The sequence below is a fragment of the Onychostoma macrolepis genome, chromosome 06 (genome assembly GCF_012432095.1).
Source record: "Onychostoma macrolepis isolate SWU-2019 chromosome 06, ASM1243209v1, whole genome shotgun sequence".
In the NCBI taxonomy this organism is placed as follows: Eukaryota; Metazoa; Chordata; class Actinopteri; order Cypriniformes; family Cyprinidae; genus Onychostoma; species Onychostoma macrolepis.
The window spans coordinates 13,270,281-13,293,819 of record NC_081160.1 but is presented as its reverse complement, the minus strand read 5'-3'; the positions used below and the strand labels follow the sequence as shown (position 1 = coordinate 13,293,819).

At 39.6% G+C, this 23,539-nt stretch overlaps 1 protein-coding gene across 4 annotated transcripts in view; it reads right to left on the bottom strand.

Moving 5' to 3' along the window:
• Nucleotides 1–23,539, bottom strand: part of LOC131542021 (endonuclease V-like) — a 158,611-nt gene that overhangs the window by 88,180 nt on the left and 46,892 nt on the right. For 2 of the 4 annotated variants that reach the window (XM_058778249.1, XM_058778248.1), the window contains exon 3: nt 13,645–13,779. The exons of 1 other annotated variant lie outside the window; for it this stretch is intronic. In XM_058778249.1, coding sequence (XP_058634232.1) covers nt 13,645–13,779 — 135 coding nt within the window. Of the gene's footprint in view, nt 1–9,976; nt 10,380–13,644; nt 13,780–23,539 lie in introns of those variants that run through there. One more of the 4 variants, XM_058778252.1, reaches the window with a different exon arrangement.

Genomic DNA, 23,539 nt, shown 5'->3' with positions numbered 1-23,539 from the left:
CCCTTGACGAAAACTCTAGATCTTCGCAATTTAACATCGCAAAGGCCTTATGATTACACTCAGCAAATTTGAAGACGATCCAATTAAAACTGTAGGAGGAGTTCGTCAAAGTACGAAGCCTGGAAATTGCAAAAACTGCACAAAAATCGAACAGGAAATTCAAAATAACGTACTTCCTGTTGGGTTTTGGATTTTGTACCAAGAGGCTTTTTTGTAGGTAATGGTGTGTTACATGTGTGTACCGATTTTCGTGCATGTACATAAAACGTAGCTCGAGGCGCACTCTTTTGAAATATTATAGGTGGCGCTATCGAGCCATTTTGCCACACCCACTTCTGAAACCCATATCAGATGTAAATTTTCGCCAGTTCTGACCCGTGTGCAAAGTTTCATGAGTTTTGGAGCATGTTTAGGCCCTCCAAAATGCGATTCACTTTGGAGAAGAAGAAGAAGAAGAAGAAGAAGAAGAAACGGAGCAATTCCAAGAGGGTCCTCGCACCTCGGTGCTCGGGCCCTAAATATAGCGCAAACGGCACCCCGGTGGCATCAGGAAAACTGTGCACAAACTGTGCACATGCATTACAGTAACCCTCTGGCAGTCTGGTTTTAAGGGATACAGCAATGAAAGGGTTCATCCAAACTATCAAGACTGTGAGAGACAGAGACACACACACACACACACAAACACATATACACAACAATATATACAATTTTGGTAACACTTTCAATAAGGTTTCAGTTATTCAATTAACTATATTAATTAGTATGAACAATAATTATATAGCTTTTATTAATGTTATTAATAACCACACACAAATAAAGAACAATATGTAAATCTTTTGTAACACTTTTCAAAAAGTTTTTAGTTTTTAACATTATATAAGTTAACACGAAGTTAACATGAACAATAGTTTTATAGCATTTGTGACCCTGCACAACAAAACCAGTCTTAAGTGTCAATTTTTCGAAATTGAGATTCATACATCATCTGAGAGCTGAATAAGCTTTCCATTGATGTATGGTTTGTTAGAATAGGACAATATTTGGCTGAGATACAACTATTTGAATATCTGGAATCTGAGGTTGCAAAAAAATCAAAATATTGAAAAGAAATCGCCTTTAAAGTTGTCCAAATGAAGTTCTTAGCAATGCATATTACTAATCAAACATTAAGTTTTGAAACATTTAATGTAAGAAATGTACAAAATATTTTCATGGAACATGATCTTTACTTAATATCCTAATGATTTTTGGCATAAAAGAAAAATGTATAATTTTGACCCATACAATGTAGTTTTGGCTATTGCTACAAATATACCCCTGCGACTTTAGACTGGTTTTGTGGTCCAGGGTCCCATTTATGAATCTTGGTTAATGATATGTTCAAAATTGACTACTACATTATTAATTAAAATTTCTGTTTAATATACATCAGTTACTGTACCATGAACTAACAGAAATATTTTTTTTACTAACACAAAAATATAGTAAAACATATGTTGTTCATACTTAGTTTGTTAGTTTTGAATTAACTAATGTTAAAAACTATTTTATTGAACTATACTAGTTAACATGAACAATAATTATATAACATTTATTAATGTTAATTAATGTTAAGTTAAAAATTTATTAATACATTATTAAAATTTAAAGTGTATCTTAACATTAGTTTATGTTCTGTGAATTAACATAAAATTTATATTTTTGTTAGTATTAACTAACATTAAATAAGATTAATAAATTATTTTAAAATATATTGTTCCTTTTAGTTCATGTTAATTAATGTAATAACTTATGTTAACCAAAGAGACCTTAATGTAAATTGTTTCCAATACTTTTAATATTATATAACTATTTAAAAAGTATATGATAATATATATATATATATATATATATATATATATATATATATATATATATATATGTAAAAGAATACTGACAGTACAGAACATTTCAGCTAATTCTATGCATTATTTTTCATTCTGATAGACATATAGGCAGCTCAGGCAGCTCTTGAAAATTAATGCTATGCCTCCATCTGGTGGTCATCCTTGGTATTACATTCTTCACCTTTAAACCAATTTCAGTGATAGTTTTAATTGTTTTGTGGCCCCTGAGCATGATACATTTTTTAAACTAAGCATGTTTCCTCAGAATGACTTGTTATATTTATGTAAAAAGTTTTGAAGTGTTTGGAAACTGCACTTTAAAGATATAAGAAAATTACTGCTATTTGTTTTACTGTTACTTTAATAAATCACCATTACCACACCGTTCGAGATATCCTAAATCCGTCCGCAATTTAAAATCTTCAGTATATTGGCATCATGTTGACAAAGTTTGGTTTGAACTACTTGTTTCTGCTTGGAGGAGTATGAATTTATTTACAGCCTGTTTTCTCAAAAAACAAACATTAAAATAAAAATAGCAGACTTCCTGTTGGTCGTAGCTAAAGACTGTAAATTAGAAAGTTGTCCGGCTTAATAAGAACAATTTATGTACCGAGTTTGGTGTCTGTAGCTAAAACTAACCCCCCCCCCACTTTTGACAAAACTCTTCACCTTTAAACCAATTTCAGTGATAGTTTTAATTGTTTTGTGGCCCCTGAGCATGATACATTTTTGAAACTAAACAGGTTTCCTCAGAATGACTTGTTACATTTATGTAAAATGTTTGGAAATTGTTTGGAAACTGCACTTTAAAGATATAAGTAAATTACTGCAATTTTTTTCATGTTATTTTAATAAATCACCATTACCATACCGTTTGAGATATCCTAAATCCGTCCGCAATTTAAAATCTTCAGTATATTGGCATCATGTTGACAAAGTTTGGTGTGAACTACTTGTTTCTGCTTGGAGGAGTATGAATTTATTTACAGACTGTTTTCTCAAAAAACAAACAATAAAATAAAAATAGCCGACTTCCTGTTGGTCGTAGCAAATGACTGTAAATTAGAAAGTTGTCCGGCTTAATAAGAACAATTTATGTACCGAGTTTGATGTCTGTAGCTAAAACTAACCCCCCCACTTTTGACAAAAGGTGGCGCTATAGAGTGCCTCTTCCACGCCCATTTATGAGCTTTTGCCGGTGTCTATCTATCACTAATACGGATATGTGTATTGAGTTTCATGGAATTCTAAGCATGTTATCTGCCTCAAAATCACCGGAAAAGAATATTCAACTTTGACATATTACCACGGCAACAATATTTTAGATATCAATATTCCCTTCACAGTTTTACATCGGCCGTGTTTTGTCATTATTCTGATGAAGTTTGAAGCAAATCGGGTACAAATAAGATGCTGAATTCAAAGCATTTTGAAATTGACACATTTCCTGTTGCCAGTTGGTGGCGGTATAACTTTTACTCATAATAATCACATCTATTCGATCGGCATCATGCAACGAACAAACCCCTGAAGTTTGATCAAAATCAGACAATGTATGTGGATGTTATTAGACATTTCCTGTCTCTCATTTTTCGCCATAATTCATCGCCTCGCCACGGGCAAACCGTTCGAGATATCAAAAATCCCTCCGCAATTTAGCATCCCCAAAGTCTTGAGATCATGTTCACCGAGTTTGGTAGCAATCGGATGGAAGTCCTCAGAGGAGTATTTCAAATTCCAGAGCATGCGCTTTTCAAACAGCCCTAAATAGCCGACTTCCTGTTGGGCGGAGCCTATGACATGTAGCGCGAAAGTTGTTCAGCTCAATGAGATCTACAGTATATGTGTACTCAGTTTCATATGAATACATGCAGGTATGTGTGAGCTATACATCATGTTTTCAGACTGTGTTCTAGGGGTCGCTGTAGAGCCCCTGTGCCACGCCCAGGTCCCAGCCTCTGCGGCGTCCTAATGACCGCAGATTCCAACGTGTGTGCAAATTTTCAAGAGTTTTTGAGCACGTTAAGGCCCCCAAAAAGCCCCGGAATCAAGATAAGTCATTTAAAATAGAGAAGATTTTAGATCGTAAAAAGAGAGGAAAACATACGTTCTGTCTAGTGAAATGGTGGGGCTGGCCGACAAAATTTTCGTCATGGTTGCCAGAACATACCATCCTGGACATACAGAACTCTTTAAAGTAACGGCGAGGTCATCTTAAATATCATTCGCAATAATCTACATCATGAGCGAGGGCGGATTTTACGTTACGCTTCCTTGCAACGCATCGATGAATGTATATCCTGACAACCATATTTCTAATAACAAAACAAGACTTGCCAGAAGTATGAACCTCAAAGGCCAGTGGGAGGTAGGCCTGATCGAGTTTTATTATCCAATTTCCCGGTATACATTTAACGAGGAGGATGCGGCATTTATTATTAACACGACCCCCAGCATACTGAGTTATGATGAGAAACGTTACAAAGAGGATGCGGGTGTGATTATCTATATTAAAGAAAAAAATCTTCAAAATGTATCTAAAGTATGTAATACGTTAAAAGCGGGATATTACGAGGATGTACTGTTTCTGCTTAGAGAAATAAATGCAAATCTACCTCCTAGAGTGACCCTCGATTACGATCACGTCAAAAACAGGATATTTCTAAAAGCACCGACGAACACATCTTTGATATTTTTACGGGAAGTTGGCCATTATTTTAGGTTTAAAACCGGGTGTGCCTCTAGGATCTGTAAATCAGCCTCACAAAGATCATTCTGATGGCGCACCTGTCGTGACGCACGCCCCACATCAGGCCGACATAAGAGGAGGTTTTTATAGCATGTACATATACACGGACATGTTTAGTTTAAATCGTGCAACCAAATCGATGAAAATTGCTAGAAATTAAGCGTCCCCAACTGAGCAAGCCAGAGGCGACAGCGGCAAGGAACCAAAACTCCCTCTGGCCAGACGAAACCCGCAGTTCAATTCCAACTGCAGCCATGTCAGATTGTGTAAAGGGCTTATCTGATTCCCGTGGTCTTGTCCCGATGGAGCATTTTAAATTTATAATTTAATGTATTTGTTATATTTGTGTTTTATTCATTATTTGAAGTTTTTCATTTATATGATTTATTCATTTACTATAATTGTAATGTATATTTTAATGCATTTATTGTTTCTCTGTGTATTTTTCTAATATATATTTGTTTGTTTATTTTAATTTGAATTTATGTCTCAGGGGCTCTCCGCTGACGATCAGGGCTGCAGACATCATCTCTTGGTGCTGATCCACCATCTGATTGGATACGGACTGGGAAACAGAATAAGAAAGAAACAGACAAATATTAGCATAGATGCAATTCTTCTTACGATGTAACGAGTACATCGTGTGTTATGGGGAGTGTTCCCGGTTCCGGTTGATCTAATTAATGCAGCCTAACAATCCTTTAACGGATTTCAATAATAGAAGCGTATTAGTGTGTTATGTGTACACCAGGATAAAGAGATGTGTCTTTAATCTAGATTTAAACTGACAGAGTGTGTCTGCCTCCCGAACAGTGTTAGGTAGATTGTTCCAGAATTTGGGCGCTAAATAAGAAAAGGATCTGCCGCCCGCAGTCGATTTTGTTATTCTAGGTATTATCAAACGGCCAGAATTTTGAGAACGCAGCGGACGTGGAAGACTATAATGTGATAAGAGCTCACTCAAGTACTGAGGAGCTAAGCCATTCAGGGCTTTGTAAGTAATTAACAAAATTTTAAAATCTATCCATTGTTTGATAGGGAGCCAGTGCAGTGTTGACAGAACCGGGCTAATATGATCATACTTCCTGGTTCTAGTAAGGACTCTAGATGCTGCATTTTGGACCAACTGTAGTTTGTTGACCAAGCGTGCAGAACAACCACCCAATAAAGCATTACAATAGTCTAACCTTGAGGTCATAAACGCATGAATTAGTATTTCTGCATTTGACGTTGAGAGCATAGGTCGCAATTTAGATATGTTTTTGAGATGGAAAAACGCAGTTTTACAGATGCTAGAAACATGGCTTTCAAATGAAAGATTACTATCAAATAGCACACCTAGGTTCCTAACTGATGAAGAAGAATTGACAGAGCAGCCGCCAAGTGTTAGATAGTGTTCTAGGTTATTACATGTGGGGTTTTTAGGTCCGATAATTAACACCTCTGTTTTTTTCAGAATTTAGCGGTAAGAAATGACTCGTCATCCAGTTTTTTATATCGACTATGCATTCCGTTAGTTTCTCAATTTTGTGTGTTTCACCGGGCTGCGAAGAAATATAGAGCTGAGTATCATCAGCATAACAGTGAAAGCTAACACCATGTCTCCTGATAATATCTCCCAAGGGTAACATGTAAAGCATGAAAAGTAACGGCCCTAGTACTGAGCCTTGAGGTACTCCATACTGCACTTGTGATTGATATGATACCATTTCATTCACTGCTACGAACTGATGGCGGTCAGATAAGTACGATCTGAACCATGCTAAGGCACTTCCACTAATGCCAACAAAGTTTTCTAGTCTATTCAAAAGAATGTTGTGGTCGATTGTGTTGAACGCAGCGCTAAGATCCAGTAGAACTAATAAAGAGATACAACCACGATCAGATGATAGAAGCAGGTCATTTGTAACTCTAATGAGAGCAGTCAGTACTATGATACGGTCTAAATCCTGACTGGAATTCCTCACAGATACCATTTTTCTCTAAGAAGGAATATAATTGTGAGGATACTACCTTTTCTAGTATCTTTGACAGAAAAGGGAGATTTGAGATCGGTCTGTAATTAACTAGATCTTTGGGGTCAAGTTGTGGTTTTTTAATGAGAGGCTTAATAACAGCCAATTTGAAGGTTTTGGGGACATATCCTAATGACAATGATGAATTAATAATAGCCAAAAGAGGATCTATGACTTCTGGAAGCAGCTCTTTTAGTAGTTTAGATGGAATAGGGTCTAACATACATGTTGTTGGTTTAGATGATTTAACAAGTTTATACAATTCTTCCTCTCCTACAGTAGAGAATGAGTGGAATTGTTCCTCAGGGGATCTATAGTGCACTATCTGATGCGATACTGTAGCTGAAGGCTGCATGGTTAAAATTTTATCTCTGATAGTATCGATCTTGGAAGTAAAGTAGTTCATAAAGTCATTACTGCTGTGCTGTTGGGAAATGCCAGCACCTGTTGATGCTTCATTTTTCGATAATTTAGTCACTGTATTGAATAAATACCGGGGGTTATGTTTGTTTTCTTCTAGAAGAGACGAAAAGTAATCAGATCTAGCAGTTTTTAATGCTTTTCTGTAGGATAGGGTACTTTCCCACCAAGCTATACGAAATACCTCTAGTTTTGTTTTCCTCCAGCTGCACTCCATTTTCCGGGCTGCTCTCTTTAGGGCGCGAGTGTGCTCATTATACCACGGTATTGGACTCTTATCCTTAATCTTCCTTAAGCGTAAAGGAGCAACCGTATCTAAAGTGCTAGAGAAGAGAGAGTCCACAGTTTCAGTTACATCATCAAGTTGTTCTGAGCTATTGGATATGCTGAGGAACTGAGATAAGTCAGGACGATTATTTATAAAGCAGTCTTTTGTGGTAGAAGTGATGGTTCTACCATATTTGTAACAAGGAGTTGACTTAACAGCTTTAGCTATATGGAATATACAAGAGACTAGATAATGATCTGAGATATCATCGCTCTGCTGCAAAATTTCAACGCCACTGACATCAATTCCATGTGACAGTATTAAATCTAGAGTATGATTTCGACAATGAGTAGGTCCTGACACATGTTGTTTAACACCAATAGAGTTTAGAATGTCTATAAATGCTGATCTCAACAAATCCTTTTCATTATCAGCATGGATATTAAAATCACCAACAATTAGGACTTTATCTGCAGCCAGCACTAACTCCGATAGAAAATCAGCAAATTCTTTAATAAAGTCTGTATGGTGCCCTGGTGGCCTGTATACAGTAGCCAGTACAAACATCACAGGGGATTTATCATTAACACTTGTTTCTTTGGATAACGTTATATGAAGCAACATTACTTCGAACAAATTATACTCGAAACCCGACATCTGAGAAATACTGAAAATATTGTTATAAATTGTAGCAACACCTCCCCCCTTTACCTTTTGGACGCGGTTCATGTTTGTAACAGTAATCTTGGGGTGTAGACTCGTTTAAAGTAATGTAATCATCTGGTTTTAGCCAGGTTTCTGTCAAACAAAACACATCTAGTTTATGGCCAGTGATCATATCATTTACAAAAAGTGCTTTTGTTGAAAGGGATCTAATATTCAATAACCCAAGCGTTATCATGTGTTTATCTGTATTATATCTGTTTTTTTATTTTTTGAACATCAATTAAATTGTTACTATTACTTTGGTATGGATGTTTTCTGTATTTTCTAGTTTGGGGAACAGACACAGTCTCTATAGTGTGTTATCTAGGTGAAAGAGTCTGTATGTGCTGAGAATTAACTGACTTCTGTGACGTGAGGCGGCTAGCAGACGGTCGGTTTAACCAGTCTGTCTGCTTCCTGACCTGGGCTCCAGTTAGTCAAATACGAACTCTAAGACCATGTGCCATATTTCTAGAGAGAAGAGCGGCACCACCCCAGGAGGGATGAACACCATCTCTTTTCAACAGGTCAGGGGCCTCATTTATAAAACTCTCCGTAGATTTCATCCTAAAAGTGTACGTATGCACATAAGCTAGATTTTGCATACACACAAACGTTTTCAAATTTATAAAACCATGCGTACGCCAGAACCTGCGCAAAAATCACTTTATAAATCCCAGTCAGGGGAAGATTGTGCGTACGTGCATCTCCACCCCGACTCCTCCCAGAAAACACCATATATGGAGCTTACAACGCCTAGTTTTACTATGCATATCCTCATTTGCATATCATTTCCATGCATATTCCCATGCACGTGACACCATGTTTAACACCGTCAAAGCTACAAGATATTAAGGAAATATGACTATAAATGCCATTTGTGCCATACATTAATTTGTATTGCTAAAAATCATCAAATATCCTTGTTACGTTTTAGAATAAATATATCAAAATATTTATAAAAACAAAACTGTTTAAAATAGTTATCAGATAAATATTTTAGAATAGAGTTGATCTCATTCTTTTACACTGGCCAAATAGTATTTCAATTGTTTTAAATGATTCAAATTAAATGATGCAGTTTTGCTGATAAGGTGAACATCTTTTAGCTATTTTTAGTGGAAACAGATAGGCCTATATTTATTGCAGTGTAGCCTAAATACAATTGACTGACTCGGCGCGTTACTGATAAAGTAGCTATTTTAAAAAGGAAACGTGTAAATCTTAGCGTTTTCTTCAAGTTGTATCCTTGTTGTTTCCTGCAGTGGAAAAGTGGCGTTTGTTGATACTTATTTCATTTGAATGGTAACAACTCTACAGTTTCTTGTTATTCTAACTGAATTAATTGAAACAATGTAAGAATTTGATGTGAAAGATGAGATTTAATAAGATTTAATAAGGTTAGTATGAGATCATACTAGTGTATGAAAGATGGGTACAAGTGGTAACATACATACATATATATATATATATATATATAGTATATATATACACACATACATATACACATACACATATATATATATATATATATACAGTATATATATATATATACACACACACACACACACATATATACATATATATATATATATTTTTTTTTTTTTAATACAGGGATAGTATGTTAAAAGCACATTTTAGTTCATATTCAATGTGTCCCAAAATAGCACACTTAGATGTTCTTAGGATTATTTTAAGTACTAAAGAATAATTTTAGTATATTAAGTATAAAATTAGTGTGTGAAAATAGAGAACTTTAAGTACATTATGGAAGTGCACTTTTTTCACCTGGGCAGTCTCATCAATAAAATATAATCACTGCTCATTCTGCTCTGGTTTTCTTTCTTGAAGATCCATGACATGTCTTTTGTCTTTCGTAAAGCGCCTTGAGGTTGATTTTAATGTACAATTTGTGCAATATAAAAAGAATTCTGATTCTGATCATCCTGCTGTTTGTGCGCCACACTCTGCACTCCTGTGAAAGTGATGTAGAGAGTGACAAAAAAAGGAGTGCATTTGAAATGCATGTTAAAACCAGGTGTAAACAATAATACACATTGGCTGATTACTTGTTATCGTGTCACTGGAAATGCATTATACCAGGTGTAAACAGGGTCAGACACGATGGGTTCAGAAATAGCTTCAAAAGTAATGCTGGTGGGCTCAGATGAATATGTAAGACTGAACAAGAGAGAAGTGGGGATTGTGGCAGGATGTGTTTGGTAAGATGAGTGAAGAGGAAGAATAACTTGCAGCAAAAGCTTAAGTGAAACGTTTGGGGAACATTCACTTCTAGAAGCAAACAGCAGTGAGTGTGAATAAATAAAGGTCTGGATGTGAGTGGGTGATGGAGAACACAAAAAGAAGATAGGGAGAAACAGAGAGAGGGAGAAATGAGAGAGAAATTTAAAAACAACAATGTTTAAAAACAACCTTGGTAATATTTGTATATCAGTAATGCATATCAGTAAAGCAAAATAATAACTGTTAACAATCAACCTTTTGATCAGTGTTCAAAATGTAATGTGAGTGGGGTGGGGGTGTTGGTATGGGCAACATTTTATGTGGTTGCTGAGCTGTAAGTTCTTTAAATGCATTATGTAACAGCATGTGATTGATTAATTATAATGTGCCATTAATCATCTGTTGAACCTGGTCGAAAAGAACACACACATATAATCTTAACCCAGAACATTCCAAGGAGCTTACCCTCCATGCAGAGTCGTAAAATTTACAAATGACCAACACAACGCCCAAAGTATCTGACTAGCTTCCTGCCTGTTCTCCTTATCATCTCATGAGACCCATGAAGCTGGGAGAAGAACATCTGGCCACCCTTTGAAGAACAGAATCTTCAATGTTGTTCCTGACCGGTTTACCATAAATAAAGTCGAATAAACAGACAGCACAAAGCACGTGGGATCTGGACATGCTCCAGCGCAGACCCTCCCTGAATCCCCTGACTGCTTTTGACCATAATTCAATGATGATATCAACAAGAAAAGACATATATACGTTGACCAGACCTCAACAAACCTACACCACGGTCATCCCCATGACCTCATAACAACTCCCTTTTCTTCACTGCATTCCAAGAGAATGCACGCCTCTTTTCTCTTACAACAAAAGAAACTCAAACTTAGATAGAGGATCTCTAAAGGCAATTATTCACTTCCATTGGTATTAGAGAAAGTGTATCAACAAATGACATGTTTGATGTCTTATATATATCTATATATGCTGGGTGTTTTATATTATGCATGGTGTGTTTTAGTTTGATCTTTGCCTTATAACTGTCTTTTGAATAGATAGCCGTGTGTAGTATTGGGTTAAAGCTTATCTCAAATGCCAGAAGTTGAAATGACTTTATATGTCGATTTTCAGTCTCGTATGAATGATGAATACTTTCCTCACATGATGGATGAAACATTAAGATAATGTATGCATGGAAAGAAGCCGTGCTGGGCGGGGCTCTGCCCTACAGAGACAATGTGATTGGACCAAACAGTGAATGGGATGGACTCAAATCAGTCTGATAAAAACAGACACCCAGCTTTGCAAAAGCGCGGAAGAAAAAAAACTGAGCTGGAAAAACTTGGCTGCTTGGACACTTTGGTCTCGCCTCACCCACCTACAGCCTTAACATCAGGTTGACCATCCAAGACTTCAAGACTTTGTCAACTTCTGACCAACGAAACTTGCAAAGCCTGCAGCGTAAGAACTTCAAAGCCTTGCCATTTGCGCACTGCCCGGAAGCCATCCAATCCAAAAAAGGATTCCCCGAGTGACGTCACGCAACAAGCGACACAGCAGCCGCAAAAATCAGCTCTGGGATTCCCTCAGGCAACCCTCCAGAGAGCCAGCCAGCCTTCAAGTCAACTTAAAGCAAGTAACCAAACAACAATCTTTATCTGCTGAGCTGATTTGAATTAATCTTTAAGAGTAAAGCCAAAGCCTCTGTTTGTGACGTCTTCAGGTCGTCTTTATTCTCAGGAAAGAGTATACGTTAACCTTAAACTTTCTTCAAACTGCTTTCATCTGGCCAGAACGTGTGTATGTGTGTGTATGTGTTTTGTTAGTATTGTATCATAGAATAGCAAATAAACTCTCGTTTCATTTTTAATGAATGGTCTGGTGCCGCGATTTTCAAATCTGAAATTATTTGCCAAAGATCGTATTACCTGTTGCTCAAAATTTGCCAACAAATTCTGTATTATTATCGTGGCCACGAGATAAACAGAATTGCTAAAATATACTGGTTTAATGCTCGCTGGCTCGAGTCGTTAAGAAAGTATAAATTATACGTTTTGATTAATACCAATTAATCAGATCCAGCGAATCTCTATGATTTGATTTCCTAAAGCTAAAATTCAAAATAAAAGCTTAAATGAGGAGCTAATCAAATTTATTACATATAAATAAGAGCTAATTCATTTACACATCACATTATTACATTGCGTGGACAAACATTTTAAAACAGTTTAAAGGCTTTAATTTCATTTTTTTTTGTTTTGTTTAAGTCTTTGCATAAGTCTTTTTAGTCTTTGTAGAAATACAACACAGGACCACTGGACTAAAAAAAAGAAAACATTACATCTGAATGTCTAAGTAGAGTATTATTTGTTTAATTGGTTCATTTCACTGCGGATTCTTTGGTCACTATTCATCGCAGACTTTGCAAACAGACTTACAGAAAAATGAGGACATGACAGTAATGCAGTAACATTTACTGTAAGTAACTTAATTCAGTCCCACTTTATATTAGATGGCCTTAACTACTATGTACTTACATTTAAATTAATCATTTGGTACAATGCACTTATTGTGTACATACATGTTTTTACATTGTACTTATATCTGTAAAAATACCTATATGTAATTACATCTGTAATTAATTTCTGTAATTACATTTATAATTACGCTGTTGATCCATCCCTTACACCTTCACCCACCCTTAAACATACCCATAACACTAAACCTGTCCCTAACCTTACCCGTATCCCACCTCAATAGCAGCAATAGTGTTTTGCAATACAGTATGAACACAATAAGTACATTGTACTTATTATTTAATGTAAGTACACAGTAGTTAAGGCCACCTAATATAAAGTGTGACCGTTAATTCTAATGCCTAATCTGTGATCAGTGATTTTTAGAATGTAAGGACTCTTGCAGTCAGTTCTACCTGAATGTTCTTAAGTCATACCCTAGCTACGGCCCTCCAGTTAGAAAAAAATGTTTATTGCTATTTATGCCTCAGTAAATCAAGCCAGTGACTAAATGGTGTACCTGTTAGTAACTTGGAAGTCATGTGTTATTTAATTTGAGATAAAATTATATACAGCACTCCTTGAACACAAGAGTTATTGCAGGTGCATAATCAACATGTCATCTTACCGAAAAAAATCATTGGCATAATTTTTTCATATTGGGCAAATATTTACATTTTAAGCCTTTATCAACCAGTTCTGATGATGTTCCAATAATGTCATGTATCTCTATTCCTAACCAGAATAGCCAAAAGTCTGGCTAAGTGAGACTGTCAGTAACCGTGTCACTCTAAACTGGGGCAACAGATGTGATCATGACTCTAACCTGTGGCATTAGATTTGGCTGTATGTTTTTCAGTTTCTCCAGGGCCTGTAGCAGAGGTGGGGCTTCTCTGAAGCCCAGGAAACCAGCCACATAAGGGGCATTAAGAGTCACCATCTTACAATCTTCATACAGAACCTATGGAGTAAAAAACATACTGTGTTAGAATTCAGGATAATTATTTATTAAGATAATGAATAATAGTCCAGTAGCAGCAGTTATTACAAATGGCAGGCGTTCTGAGAGTTGCAACTGAGGAAGGGGCACTTGCTTTTTGCTATGGTTATTGAACCTCTAGCAGAGGATGTGAGATGTAATCTGTCACGAATCCTGTCCCTGCACTTCCGTTCATTCACCACCAGAGGTCACTCGCTCACCACATTGACTCTCACACCATACATCACACTATACATCACACTGGACTGCAATTCCCATCACCCACTGCACTGACCACACACAGCTGATTGCACTAATCACAAGCACACCTGATCCTACGCAAACACTGATTACACGCCTTACTTAAACCATGGACTTTCTCTCCCTCACTGCCGAGTATTGTATGTACTTATCCCTCTCTTAGCGTTAGCTACTCTACGGAGCCCACTTAGTTGTATTAGTCTTGCCTGTTTTCCCATGTTTGTTTCTAGCCCATGTTCCCTGGATTAACCCTTGCCTTGCCGTTTGGACATGGTTTGCACCTCTCTTGGATTCTAGCTCGTGTTCCTGGATTATCTCTCTGCCTTGCCCCATTGGATACTGTTCGCCGATCGTCGACCCACGCTTGTCCTAGGATTACTCTTTGTCTTGTCCCTGCCATACCTGTTTGCCATTGTTTTGTCCCTGTCTGTATTTATGACCATGCCTTTAAATAAAAGCTTGCACATGGATCCGCATGTCTCACGTCTCGTCAGCCCCGTTACATAATCTGCATATTTCTGGTATTTTGGTTAATGATAAACAACATAAAATTTAATCAATCAATCAATCAATCACTGAATCATTCAACTTAGGTAATGGTTTACCAATCTCTCTGGCCTGTCTCCCATTTGCTTTAGATGTAAAAAAAAAAAAAAAAAAAATCTGGTCTAGGGCAGAACAGGATTATTAGTAACACATTAGGAGTGTGGAAATTAATCCGGAATTGTGAAGGGAAAGCCATAACATTGTCACCTATTACTCCAATGCAAGGACATTTTGATTTTCAGCCTGGAATAATGGATAATGGTTTCACATTGTTGAGAGAAGTTGGTATAACCGCTTTTAAACTTTTATCAGTTTGAAAAGGTAGAGTTGTTATTATTTGAACAGCTGCGGGCTAAATTTAAATTACCACAAAATAACTTCTTCAGGTATTTACAAATAAGGAGCTTTGTGCAGAAGCATATTGTCCCTGATATTTCTTCTTGCCCCACTCCAACAGAACAGATGCTCCTAGATATCACAAGAGATCACTAATTAAAGCAATCCCATAGGAAAAGTGTATTGCTCAGTGGTTGCTTTTCCTAAGCTCAGGAGACTTAGATGAGATTCTCATATATCTCTCATTTTAGTATCAACAGCATTTCAGATGTTTCTCCTAAAATTCCTTGGGAGAAATAGAAGTAGACACAAATGAGATATGAGAAATATTTGAGAACAAAAGAGTCAAAATTGAGAATGTGGTGCAAAAAAACATAGAATGTCTCTTTATTGTCTCACTGCAATCTCAATCAAGACTCCATTATAAGAATATTTTATTGCTCAGTGGTTGCTCTTTCTAACCTCAGGAGACTTCCCTGATAGCACACGTACATCTCGGAGACATCTATTTGATGTCTGCATTTACAGTATCTCACAAAAGTGAGTACACCCCTCACATTTCAGCAAAAATGTTAGTATATCTCTTCAAGGGACAATACTACACAAATGAAACTTGGATATATTTTAGAGTAGTCAATGTGCAGCTTGTATATAAGTACAAATTTACTGTCCTCTAAATATGACTCAACATATAGCTATTATTGTCCAAATAACTGGCAACAAAAATTAGTACACCCTAAATGAACATGTTAAAACTGTGTCCCAAGTGTCAATATCTTGTAGGGGCACCATTGTTATCTAGCACTGTCTTAATCCTTCTGGGCTTGGAATTTACCAGAGCTGTAAAGGTTGTTGCTGGCATCCTCTTCCATTCCTCCAAAATTACATCACGGAGCTGCTGGATGTTAGACACATGCTTCTCCACCTTCCGCTTGAGGATGCGGTCTGGAGACATACTTGGCCACTCCATCACCTTCAACTTCAATTTCATCAGCAAGGCAGTTGCCATCTTGGCGGTGTGTTTGGGGTCGTTATTATGTTGGAAAACTGCCATTCGGCCCAGTTTCTGAAGGGAGGGCATCATCTTCTGCTTCAGAAAGTCACAGTACATGTTGGAATCCATGTTTCCCTCAATGAACCGCAGCTCCCCAGTACCAGCAGCACTCATGCAGCACCAGACCATGTAGCTACCACCACCATGCTTGACTGTAGGCAAGACACAATTTTCTTGGTACTCCTCTCCAGGGCGTCACCACACATGCTGGACACCATCTGAGCCATACAAGTTTACCTTAGACTCATCAGACCACAGGACATGGTTCCAGTAATTCAAGCTCTTGGCCAGGTTGTCTTCAGCAAACTGTTTGCAGGCTTTTTTGTGAGCCAGCTTCAGAAGAGGCTTCCTTCTGGGACGACGGCCATACAAACTGACTTGTTGCAGTGTGCGGCGTATGGTCTGAGCACTGACAAGCTGACCTTCCACTTCTGCAACCTCTACAGCAATGCTGGCAGCACTCATGCGTCTGTTTTTTGAAGCCAGCTTCTGCACCTGACGCACAGCACGAGGACCTAACATCTTTGATCGACAAGTCGATGCTGTCCACAAGGCTATGGCTCTGACAGAGCTTACTCAGGATACTAAGGGGTGATTCTCTTATGTGTCTCATTGAGTTATCATCTTTGTCTTAAGATGTCTTCAGTTTTATTTAAGGAGAAATGTTAAACTTTTACTACTATTGTAAATACTAAAATACGGAGCGCATATTCACGTGGTCAACGAAAAACGAATCCTCACTTTCTGTCCAATCACGTGCGCATGTCGGAATGTTCGAACCCCCAGATCTTACTTCATGAGTGAGTTTTCATTCAGACTTATTCAACTGCAGTTTTAAATACCCAGTCATACAAGTAATATGAAGAATAAATAATTTGCCATATGCAATTCATATGTGTACATTATACTTTTATTACATCATATTGATATTCATACTGGCATGTTATGCCACAGTTTAATGGGTAAATTATTTTATCAGAGAGAGAAATTCAACAAAAACACACACACACTGTTAGGCTTTTATTTGTGCACGTAAGTCGATCTATGGAACTTGCAGTCGCTGCCTCGTCCGACGGAGCGTCTTTCACAGGTTTTTGACTGCAATATTTTTATTATTAAATATTTGTTTTTGATACTCTCGAAGCTTTGAATCTTTTCCCGAAACAGTCAGAGGAAAGCCTCAGTGCTTCATGAGGCTTCATTTGCCCATCACTAGTATATATTTTGACAATATTTACATGTATTTACATGTGTCAGGGTTTTGGACTTGTTTTTCCATGTTTTACCCCTATCCTTCTTCCTGAGTTTCCTTATATGGTTATTTCCCTGTTCTTGTTAAGTTAATTGATTATTCCTAGCACCTGGGGGCTGTTTCATAAAACTAGTTTACCAAATAAGCCAGGCTTATTTCAGTAATTCTGACTTATTTTCACTTGATTTGGTTTCCGAAAGCAAAATTACCATAGCTCAAGCCCAGTCACTGTGGCAACTTATGCTGAGAAACTAACCTGGTCAGGAGCAGGCTAACTGTCAGGCTAAGATGAGCTTCTCTAACACTGGCCAATAGGAACGCATTGATGTTACCACTGACTCTCTCACATACAATTAGCTGACTTTATTATTAGTCCAAAAATAAAAGTATACAGAAAATACACCTTAAATAACCAAATAAATAAAAAATAGGCTACAACCAACTGTATTTAATGTATTGTGCCCAAAATGTAGGCTAATGACATTTTAGCAAGTAGCAACTTAGTTGATCAGCAGTTTCCAGCCATGCAGCCTTTCTCTCTGAATTTATGACAGCTGTACCTTTTATGGTTATTAGAACACTAAAACATTGCAATCTAAAATGGCTCTTTAAAGCTTTAAAAGCACTAAATCAAAAGTTAAAATCACTGAATTAAAAATTAAAATAAATAATAGAAATCAGATTACATTTTAACTGATAAGAGTAACACATTTAACTGATTTGAGCTAGTATGGCTGTATTAGCCAGCTTACATTTGATTTACAGTTACTGCTATCACAAAAATACACTTATATGTAGGTTTAAAATTCTATGTGTCACATTTAATGTTCAACAACAAATATTTTAGCAGAATGTATATTTTATTCTGAATTCTTACACAATTATTCTATTCTGCTCCGTCTGTGCTGCGCCCATGCGTTCCGCAGCGCTTGTTCGCTCGCGTAAGCCTCGCCCACTCCTGACAACAATATGCATATATTTGCATGACTTTCTAACATTTACAGATGAAAAATATACCTGTGACGTGTCAGTTATGCACTAAGGAAAACACAAAGTCTCAAATGCATTAAACAGCACAAATATTCACTGTTTGCCATGGTGGATCGATTTGATCTATGATCGACATTAAGGGCTGTTTAAAGGGATCCCTGGTTATTAAGACTTGTATGGCTTAATATAACGTAAATGATGTCTCTTACTGAAATATGTAGTAGAAAACCCATTAAAGATTTATTTTATTTTTAAAAATCATCTCGTTTTATACATAATTTAAACTGTGGGGGGTGTCATTTTTCTGATTACATAAAATGGTTGCACTCGGTGAGCTACTAGTGCTACCTGTTGCTATTTTTACCACAACACAACTCAGAATAGACAACTCGGAAAATAAAATACTGATATGATGACCACAGCTACTGAAAGAGCTTACAGGTGGCGATGGATATAGGCTAAGCCAAATGCTGTACCATCGATTTTTCCCCACAAGGAGTGTAGACGCCCCGGATCTCGAAGGAAATCCGCGCTGAGAAACTCCTCCATCGGCTGCGTGTCATGATTAGCGTCGGCATGTTTACATACTAACAGATGAAATCTAGCATTTCTTGTTTCAGCCGTTTGTAAGCTCTTTCAGTAGTGGTCTACTAACAGACTCAAAGGCATCAGGGCTAAAGTGGAGAGAACAAAGAAGCGGGTGTTTAGGAAGTTTTATTCGTCCACAGGCATCTTCCCATTCTTTTCTCTTCTACTTATTGCTAGGAAAGCAGTGAAGTCTTACATTACATCGCTTCTTTTGTTGCCCTTCGACTGAAAAATTTAAACCAAAAGTCTCACAATGTGGTATCGTATAAGTATTTTATTTTCTGAGTTGTGTTGCGGTAAAAAGCGCCAGTAGCTCACTGAGTGCAAACATTTGACGTCATCGACGCAGAATGTACTGTGCACGTAAAATAATGGCACCCCCCCATAGTCCAAAAACTATGTTGTTTTTTTTTAATAACATACATTTGCATGGGTTTTTTACTACATATTTAAATAAGAGACATCATTGACGTTATATTAAGTTATACATGTCTTAATACCCGGGGATCCCTTTAAGAATAAGCGTGCACATCAAATTATCCTGACTCATTGAACCTGGATCGAATTAGTGAGATTGCATGAATTTAAATTGTCATTCATGAAACCACTTTAGTCCCAATTGATTTGTTAGGTTATTTCAAATCAGGTTTTGAACTTTAATCCCCGCTTTTCTAAGGGTCTTTTATGAAACAGCCCCCTGTTTCAGTTCTCCTTGTTTACGTTTCATGTGTTTATAAACCTTCAGTTCTCCCTTAGCCTTTGTCCATTCTTGTCTATGTTAAGTTGGTTCTCGCACTCAAACTATTTGTATTTGGATTTACTTAATTAAAGGACTTTTCTGTCATCTCCATCGTGATCGTTCCATCTGCATCACCAACCCGTGACATATATATTTATATTCTTTTTTTTTTATATATATATTTATATATATTTAATATATAAACATAACATTTTCTTAAATATATACATGCATGTGTGTGTATTTATATATACACATAACAAATATACAAAGCACACACTCATTGTCACAAACAGAGACGTGAACCAAGGGTAAGTGAAAGACAATAATGTTTATTGACTGGAACTGGAGATGGATAATGACGTGAGTCTGAGGTGAGTGACTTGGTGAATGTGAGAGTCCAATAGGTCTTTAGTGGAGAGTGACTGAATCCTCTGTTTGCAGGGTAGTATCAGATCAGGAACCGGGAAGCTTGGAAATCCATCGCGGGGAATCGTTGGAGAGACTGGGGAGAAAGTCTGCGAGGCAACAGGCAAGTATAGACACAGGTTAGTATGAGGAGAGTCAGGTTACCGTTCTGCTGGTGAACCGTAGACCGGACGATGAATGTCAGAGAGCGTGGGTGCTTTATGGGAGTGCTGATGAGGGTGAGCAGGTGCAGGTGATTAGAACTCAGGTGACTGTGATCTGGTGATTGCTGTTGATGACGGTGACTGTGACTCTCTGACACTATCCCCCCCCCCCTCCAGGGGCGGCTCCTGACGCCCTTACATGGCGACGGGGCGACCTCGGCCTCTGGGTGCGGGACGATCGGGGTGGTTGTGATGGAATTCCTGCAGTAACATGGGGTCAAGGATGTCGTCCCGGGCCACCCAGGATCGTTCCTCCGGTTCATAGCCCTCCCAGTCCACGAGGTATTACAGTCGGCCTCCCCGTCGCCGTGAATCCATGATTTCGTGGACTTGGTAGATGGATGGCTGCTCTAGGATCTCTGGAGGAGGAGGCTCGTCCAGCTCATATTGCTCTGGAGTGAGAGAGGAACAGGGTTTAAGTAGGGACACGTGGAACGTGGGGTGAATTCGATACCTGGGGGGTATTTGGAGCTGGTATGTGACTTCGTTGATCTGCCTCTGGATCTTGAACGGACCAATGTAGCGGGGACTCAGCTTCTTACAGGGCAGGCGGATCACGGGTGGACAACCACACCCGATCTCCAGGGTGGTATATGGGGGTTGGAGCACGTCGGGTGTCCGCGAAGGCTTTATGTCTCCGCACTGCCGGTTGCAGGTGGACGTGCACTGAGTCCCACACTCTCTCACTCACTCGGAACCAGTGGTCTACAGCTGGAACCTCTGATGGCTCTCCCGTCCACGGGGAGAGCGGTGGTTGGTAACTGAGTATGCACTGGAACGGTGTTAGGCCGGTGGTGTTCTGACAGAGGGAATTTTGTGCATACTCGGCCCACGAGAGGAAACGGCTCCAGCTGTACTGATCTTCTTGACAGTATGCCCGGAGGTACCGTCCGAGTTCTTGGATCTTCCGCTCAGTCTGGCCATTTGTCTGGGGATGATAACCAGAAGATAGACTCACTGGGACTCCTAACAGGCGGAAGGCGGCTTTCCAGACGTGGGAGCTGAATTGTGGCCCGCGGTCTGACACAATATCCTCGGGTATTCCGAAATTTCGTGTGAAAATGTTGTGGAACAGGTGTTCAGCTGTTTCTAATGCAGTGGGCAAGCCGGGGAGAGGAATTAGCTTACATCCCTTAGAGAAGCGGTCTACCACCACAAGGATGCAGGTGTTCCCATTGGATTCTGGGAGGTCGGTTACAAAGTCAATTCCTAGGTGGGACCATGGTCTACGAGGAATGGGGAGAGGTACGAGCTTGCCCACAGGTAGTTGACGGGGAGTGGAAGACGTGGCACAGACTGAGCAACTGCGGACGTACCTAGTGACATCACGGGACATACTGGGCCACCAGTACCGAGCTTGGAGGAGCGAGAGGGTCCACTGGCTGCCTGGATGTCCAGAGCCCAGAGTGAACTGAGCCCAAAAGGGATTGCCGTTGGGAAGATGGGATGAATGTCTTCCCTTCTGGGCCTCCCAGCGGAGCAGGTTCTGTGAGGGTGGCGGCTCTGATGTCCTTATCTAGGTCCCAGACGATGGAGTTGACTATAAGGGCTGGAGGGAGAATAGGTTCCGGATCTGTGGGGGAATCTGGTGAGTGGAGACGGGAGAGGGCATCTGCTTTGCTATTGCGATTACCAGGACGGTAGGTGATGGTGAAGTTGAACCGGGTGAAGAATAGGGCCCAGCGGGCTTGCCTGGGGTTAAGTCTTCTTGCTTCGCGGAGGTACTGAAGATTTTTGTGGTCTGTGATGACTGTGAAGGGATGGTTGGCTCCCTCCAGCCAATGCCGCCACTCCTCTAGGGCCAATTTGATGTCCGATGTCATAATTCTGCTCCGCTGGGGTCAGTTTCTTCGAATAGTAAGCACAAGGCTGGAGGCTTGGAGGCTCACCATACTGCTGAGACAGCACGGGCCCGACCCCTGTGGTGGAGGCGTCCACTTCCACCACGAATGGTATATTGGGGTCAGGATGGCGGAGGATGGGGGCCGTGCTGAATGCGGTTCTGAGGCTCTTGAAGGCTTCGTGGGCGCTGGAGTCAAAGGACAGGGACTTGGGCTTCCCTCGGAGCAGGGTGGTGAGTGGGGCTGTGAGCAGACTGAAGGTCTTAATGAAACGGCGATAGAAATTGACAAATCCAAGGAATCTTTGGAGTTCCTTCACAGTTTGAGGGGTTGGCCATTCGGAAACTGCTGTTACCTTCCCCTGGTCCATCTGGATTCCCTCCTCACCGATGATGTAACCGAGGAACTGTACCGTGGGGCGATGGAACTCGCATTTCTCTAGCTTGAGGTACAGATGATGTTGCCTGAGTTTCTGGAGGACCTGCGCAACGTGAAGGCGATGGTCGGCCAGGTTCCGGGATATATCAGTATATCAGGATGTCATCGATGTAGACTATAACAGAGTGATTAAGAAACTCCCGGAACACCTCGTTCAGAGGGAGTAATGAAGGCAGTCTTCCACTAATCACCTTCCCAGATCCGAATGAGATTATATGCGCTGCGCAGGTCCAGCTTAGAGAAGATGCGGGCCCCACGGAGTTCCTCGAGAGCAGCCAGGACCAGGGGAAGTGGATAGGGGAGCTTGACTGTTTGAGAATTCAGGGCACGATAATCAATACATGGCCTCAAGCCCTCGTCCTTCTTTCCCACGAAGAAGCAGCTTGATGCCGCTGGAGAACTGGATGGCCGGATGTATCCCTGTTTAAGAGCCTCCTTGATGTACTTGCGCTCCGGGATGGACAGTGGATATACTCTACCCTTGGGGAGTTTAAATCCAGGCAGCAGATCTATGGCACAGTCCCATGGTCGATGTGGTGGTAACTGCGTGGCTGCCTGTTTACTGAAGACATCCTGGAATGCCCTATAATCAGATGGGATTGTGGGAACTACGGCTGACTCGGGACTCTCAATCAGCGTGGAGGCGACCTGAACATCGGATGACTTGAGAGGAGGTCGTGGAACTTCTTTGAGACAGTGTTGTTGACACCATTCGCTCCAGCAAATTCTCACTTGACTCCCATCTGATTTCTGGAGAGTGGAGTATAAGCCAGGGGCGTCCCAGGATGATATCCACTGCTGAACCCTCCAGTACCAGAAATTTGATTTCCTCCTCATGTAGATTTCCGATCTTGAGCTTTATCGGAGGAGCTTCAAACCTCACATGCCCACGTCCTAGTGGCTTTCCATTGATGGTTTCGACTCGAAGCTCCCGGGTACGCCGTTGGAGGGACAGGCATAGGCGATTGGCGAAGTCCTGAGTGATGAAGTTGCCTGAGGAGCCCGAGTCGACCAGGGCAGAGGCTGAAACGGATTGAGCTGGAGTGAATAGTTGTACCGTGATCA